Source organism: Hypanus sabinus, unplaced genomic scaffold, assembly GCF_030144855.1.
Source record: "Hypanus sabinus isolate sHypSab1 unplaced genomic scaffold, sHypSab1.hap1 scaffold_164, whole genome shotgun sequence".
Lineage (NCBI taxonomy): Eukaryota > Metazoa > Chordata > Chondrichthyes > Myliobatiformes > Dasyatidae > Hypanus > Hypanus sabinus.
This window is the reverse complement of record NW_026779721.1, coordinates 630,818-637,026: the sequence shown is the minus strand read 5'-3', so window position 1 is coordinate 637,026 and position 6,209 is coordinate 630,818. Positions and strand designations below refer to the sequence as shown.

The 6,209-nt window shown below is 47.4% G+C and overlaps 1 protein-coding gene across 2 annotated transcripts; it reads right to left on the bottom strand.

Moving 5' to 3' along the window:
- Positions 1–789: 789 nt before the first annotated feature.
- LOC132387205 (zinc finger protein 229-like) lies at positions 790–5,511 on the bottom strand. 2 transcript variants are annotated; one of them, XM_059959547.1, is made up of 2 exons: positions 5,465–5,511; positions 790–2,583 (listed from the first exon to the last, which is right to left on the bottom strand). In XM_059959547.1, exon 2 carries the CDS (start codon positions 2,174–2,176, stop codon positions 803–805), a length of 1,374 nt encoding a protein of 457 aa, XP_059815530.1. In that variant the 5' UTR covers positions 2,177–2,583; positions 5,465–5,511; the 3' UTR covers positions 790–802. The 2 variants fall into 2 exon arrangements, with proteins under 2 accessions (XP_059815530.1, XP_059815531.1); XM_059959548.1 differs by lacking the exon at positions 5,465–5,511 and adding an exon at positions 4,267–4,695.
- Between the last annotated feature and the right edge of the window lie 698 nt (positions 5,512–6,209).

Genomic DNA, 6,209 nt, shown 5'->3' with positions numbered 1-6,209 from the left:
GAGAGGGAGAGGGAGATGTAATCCAAGTAAACAGGTGTTGTCGACCTTTTCCAATGCCCATCAAATCTTCCAAGTCAGCCAGACGTGACCAACTCAAGAGCACCTTCTTCAAGAGAAAGTCTCCCAACCCAGGCAAGGGTTAGACTCACCGGTAGATCCCACAGGGTCGCTCTTACACGCACTAACAGCCACAGATCGATTCTTCTTTATCGATCCTCAGATCCCACCCTTGTGGGTACAAGAATGTCCAACTAGCAGAAACTTTCATCACTAGCCTTTGAGCGTCTGCGTGTCCTGCGAGAAAAGCAGTTACGTGTGTTTAAATACCGTTGTGCTGAACACCATCTGTCCATCACGTAGCTCCACCCCCTCTCTCTGTAAGAAGTCGCTTGCTTGTTCTGTGTCGGTAGAGGATCATTCTGACCTTGCTTAACCACACAGAACATAAACATTAGCTGGTCACCATAGCAACCCAGCACTTCTGTAGAAATCCAACAGCGTGTCCAAAGTCAGTCTCGGTTCTCTTTGCATTTTAAAGAGACAGTTCACAGAAAGGGGACACATCACTCAGTCTCCACCCAAACGAGATTCTTCAGTTTGGCCAGACTGGGGTGGGCAGGCTATAACCCCCTCTGTTAAGCTGCCAGCAGAACTGAGAGCTACATAAGATTAGATGACTGAGTGAATCGCTTCCTACATTCACAGCCGGTGAATGGCCTCTCACACTGAGTGTGAACTCAGTGATGCACACTGGTTGATTTGGCTGAAAGAATCTTTTCCTAAAGTCTGAGCAGATCGGTCTCTACCCAGTGTGAAGTCGCTGGTGTGCCTTTAGGATGGATGACTGAGTGAATCCTTTCCCACAGTCTGAGCAGGTGAACGGCCTCTCACCAGTGTGAACTCGCTGATGTATCTTCAGATGGGATGACGAAGCGAATCCCTTCCCACAGTCAGAGCAGGTGAACGGCCTCTCACCAGTGTGAACTCGCTGATGTATCTTCAGATGGGATGACGAAGCGAATCCCTTCCTGCAGTCTGAGCAGGTGATTGGCCACTCTCCGGTGTGAACTCCCTGGTGTGCCTTCAGTTGAGATAACTGAGTGAATCCTTTCCCACAGTCTGAGCAGGTGAACGGCTTCTCTCCAGTGTGAACTCGCTGATGTATCTTCAGATGGGATGACGAAGTGAATCCCTTCCCACAGTCTGAGCAGGTGATTGCCCACTCTCCGGTGTGAACTCCCTGGTGTGCCTTCAGTTGAGATGACTGGCCGAATCCTTTCCCACAGTCTGAGCAGGTGAATGGCTTCTCTCCAGTGTGAACTCGCTGATGTACCTTCAGATGGGATGAGCAAGTGAATCCCTTCCCACAGTCCGAGCAGGTGATTGCCCACTCTCCGGTGTGAACTCCCTGGTGTGCCTTCAGTTGAGATGTCTGAGTGAATCCTTTCCCACAGTCTGAGCAAGTGAACGGCCTCTCTCCAGTGTGAACTCGCTGATGTATCTTCAGATGGGATGACGAAGCAAATCCCTTCCCACAGTCTGAGCAGGTGAATGGCCTCGCTCCAGTGTGAACTCGCTGATGTATCTTAAGTTGAGTTAATTCGGAGAATCCCTTCCCGCAGTATGAGCAGGTGAACGGCCACTCTCCAGTGTGAACTGACTGGTGTTTCAGTAACTTATATGACGAAGTGAATCCTTTCCCACAGTCTGAGCAGGTGAATGGCCTCTCCCCAGTGTGAACTGACTGGTGTCTCAGTAATTGAGCTGATGAAGTGAATGCCTTGCCACAGTCCGAACAGGTGAACGGCTTCTCCCCAGTGTGAATTCTTTGGTGTACCTTCAGTTGAGATGACTGAGCGAATCCCTTCCCACAGTCTGAGCAGTTGAATGGCCTCTCTCCGGTGTGAACTCGCTGATGTATCTTCAGTCGAGGTAATTCAGTGAATCGCTTCCCACAGTCTGAGCAGGTGAACAGCCACACTCCGGTGTGAACTGACTGGTGTCTCAGTAACTGATATGATGAAATGAATCCTTTCCCACAGTCTGAGCAGGTGAATGGCCTGGCCCCAGTGTGAACTGACTGGTGTCTCAGTAACTGAGATGACTGAGTGAATCGTTTCCCACAGTCCGAGCAGGGGAACAGCCGCTCCCGAGTGTGAACTCGCTGGTGAGCCATTAGGTCAGTTGACCCGAGTGAATCCTTCCCCACAAATTCAGCAGTTGACCAGCCTCTGCCCGGTGTGAACTGACTGGTGTGTCCACAGGTGGGAAGACCAACTGAATCCCTTCTCACTCACAGGACAGGTGAATGGCCTTGCCCAGTGTGAACTTGCTGATGTACCTTCAGTTGAGATGACCGAGTGAATTCATTCCCACTGTCTGAGCAGGAGAATGGGCTCCCCCCATGTAAACTAACGGGCATGCCAGTTGGTCAGATGATCGAGTGAATCCCTCCCGACAGTCTGAGCAGGAAGGATGATTGACTGAAACCCTTGCTCCACTTCTTAAATATCTGGACAGAGACAGCAAAACTGGTGTGTTGTGTTCGAGATTCCCATACTCAAATTCCTTGCCATTTTTAACCTGTAAAAAGATTTACAAAATCCATCAATGGATATAGGACAACATTTCAGATGAGATTACTTGAGTGTCAAGGTGTGATCTGGCATCACACTGTTACAGTGAATTTTAACCCAAGTCGGAGAGAGAAATCACCTCCTGACTGGGCAGAGTGCTGGTATCTGGAAGACCATCAAACTCTCTGATGCTCTTCCTGTCTCTATAAGAATGGGGCATTTCTGCCATCTCCAATCTGTGACCTGGCTCAGTTTGACTCTCTCCATTGGTATTATTCTGTGTTCCCACTGAGCTGCATGGGTTCCTGGCCCCACAGTAACTGAAACACTCTCACGCAAATAGCCTACAATCCATTCCATGCACCCACAACTCTCTGTGTAAATAAAGTTACCCCTGACATCCCCTCCATATCAACTTTCAAGCACCTTGAAACTATACCCCCTCACACTAGCCATTTGAGCCCTGGGGTAAAAACCTCTGGCTATTCACACGATCAGTGTCCCTCATCATCCTATACATCTGAAAAAGGTTCTAAACATAAACAAAGATATTATACATTTCTTTGAGGATTTATTGGGAATAGACAACATTATGACAGTATAGATAGGGTACAGGTAAGCAGCTTTTTCCACTGAGGATGGGTGCGATGACAACCATAGGTCATGGGTAAGTGGGGAAGTGAAAATTTAATGGGAACATTTGGAAAAGCTCTTTACTGAAATGGTTGTGAGAGCGTGCAGTGAGATGCCAGTACAAGTGGTGAATATGAGTTCTGTTTCACCATTTAAAAGAAGTTTGGATGGGAGCCTGGATGGTAGGGGTTCGGCGGGCAATGGTCCCGGTGCAGTTAGTTGCATTAGACAGTTTAAATGTTTGTTTGGCATTGACTGGATTGGGCAAATAGCCTGTTTCCATACTGAACTTCTCCATGTTTCTGTGACAGAGAAGCTGGCCAAACTTGTTTGGAAGGGAAAGATAGGAGAGACAACGGAGCAACAATGGCTGGAGTTTCTGGGAGAATTCAGGAGCTGAGTGATCGATACACCCCAAAGAAGTGGAAGCATTGTATAGGCAGGAAGACACAACTGTGGCTGAAATGAGAACCCAAAGCCAACATAAAAGCCAAAGAGAGGGCATTCAAAAGAGCAAAAACTATTGGAAGCTTTTAGAAACCAACAGAAGACGACTAAAAATAAGTCCGATGAGCTCGGGGGTGGAATTATGGTACTGTTGTCATTAATGAGTCTTGGTAGCACCCAACAGTCTGAGGTATTTAGAGGAACAAAATATCGGGGGCCTCAATATCTCTTGAAAACCAAGGTTCCCTGCACCAGTTACCTTTCAGCATACAAACTCTACACTCTCAAAAATGTCACTTCTGAAGGCTTCCCACTTACCAAGTACTCCTTTGCCAGAAAACGGCCTGTCCCAAACCACACTTGTCAGGTCCTTTTGACACCATCAAAACTGACCTTTCATCCCCTCTGTTCTGTTCTCCTAACGAATCCCCTATCACCTGTTTGACTTTCCTCTGCCAGGTAATCCCTCCCTCCCCAACAGTTTCTAAAGCGGCCCACCTGGCTGTTGTGTGAGATGGCAACAAGAGTACTCTGCGATGGCTATTTAACTTCATTCCCCTTCATGTCTCTCAACCAGTTTCCTGTGTCCTGCACCTTAGGTGTAACTCACCTCTCTTCATGTCATATCTATCACCCCCTCCAACTGGTGGATGATCCAAAATTCATCCATTTTCAGCTCCAACTCCTCAAAGTGCAGCTGGATGCACATCTTGTAGGTGAGGGTGTCAGGGACACTGGAGTTCTCCACACCAATGTCCCCTCTAATTTGTAATCACCAGTGTGCACATAAATCTTGTACTGTGCATTCTTTTACCCAGTGACGACATGTGCACTGTGAATTTTATATAGAGAGGTATTCATTTTAACAGCCAGCAAATCACTGTCTGTAAGAACTGTGATCTCCTCTGGGCTCGATTCAGTTCATCTGCCCTCTCACACCATGTCACAGGCCTGTAACGGGTAATGAAGGATTTTCTCTCCAGTGCTTTTGCACTTTGTCCATAAGTGGTTTGCTTGCTACATTACACTTTAAAAAGTCAGATTTCCAAATATCACTCCAATTCTTCCCTCTTGTAAACTCTCCAACAACTTTTGCATCACCACAATACACACAGGTATCACCAGTTTCTGTATTGTACATAAATATTTCCCCTGAAGTCTCCCCCAATGACTGACGGTGGTGAACTCAGTGAATGAAATCCCAATGAATATGAAGGGAAGGGCAGTAGTCTGTCTCATTGGAGTCTTTCACATTTGTGAGGTGAAAGCTACTTGTTGCCCAGGGCAAAGGTTTTTGATATCATTATCTTCCAGAGAGAATGGGACAAAACATGTCGTCACGGGTAGAAAAGTCCAGAACAAGAGGAGGTGGAACAAGCAACATACACAAAATGCTGGAGGAACTCAGCAGGCCGGGCAGCATCTACGGAAAAGAGTACTAATGCTGAGTTCCTCCGGCATTTTGTGTGTGTTGCTTGGATTTCCAGCATCTGCAGATTTTCTCCTGTCAGTGATCGGAGGTAGAACAAAGGCGAATTTCTCAACTGCTGATGTAAAAGATTTTGCTCCCTTTCTCCGAGTTCCTAATCCTTGCATTTAGATAGCTGGAGCTCAGCTCTGTCTGAGAGATCCATCGGTTCCCATTCACTCAGCGGCCGGAAGCTCCCCGGGGCCCGTGTACGGTTCGTGAGGCTGAGAGAGAGGGAAGAGAGCAGGACTGTCCCGGCATTGCGGACTGTGATGTCCGGATTTCACAGGAATCGTTCTGAAGTCGGGTTTCAGAGAAAAACACGGAGAATCACTCTTACCTCCATCCGACATTTTCAAGGCCTTCAATGTACTGCGCGCATGCGTGACACTCGGGGACGTCCTCAGCCTGACGCCTGCGCATTTCATCGGTGCCTCAACGACGGCGAAATTTTCATCTCATGGCCCTATGGGTAATCACGGTGCCATTAAAGATTTGTGCAGGTACCGGTTCAAGGTCCATAACTTATTTTTTTCGTGTGTATCGAAAAATCTGCAGCTGTTTTAACGCAGAAAGCGGCTCCCATAAGCAATATACTCAATATCAACGCGTATCTAATGCCAAAGTAAAATGCAGTTATACAACACAGGAGATTCTGCAGTTGCTTGGAATACAGAGACGCACACACACAAAATGCTGGAGGAACTCTGCAGTTCAAGCAGCAACTAAGCAGCGGAGTACACAGGCTAGGCATGCTGAAAGGGCTCGGTGTAAACGTTGACTTTTTATTCCTCTTCACAATTGCTGCCTGACTGTTGATTTCCACCAGTATTTTGCAGAAATTAACCACCTTTTTTTTTCGATAAACCAGTTTCCAAAAGCTTCTAATCTTTCTTTTGTAGCCACATCCAGCTGGTCTGTTTCCTCCTCCTCGTAAACACTAGACCCCAACTCTCTTTGCAGCCCCAAAGCCTGACTCAATCTGGCAACTCTCTGGGTTTTGACTCTGCACCATCGAAGATTCACTCGCTAGTCTGCTGTCAGACTTCAGAGGTGCATTGTGTTACGAGACCGCAGGTTCGTTT

Coding starts and splice junctions, on each gene's coding strand:
- LOC132387205 (XM_059959547.1), bottom strand. CDS start 2,176: ATGGCTCACCAGCGAGTTCACACTCGGGAGCGGCTGTTCCCCTGCTCG.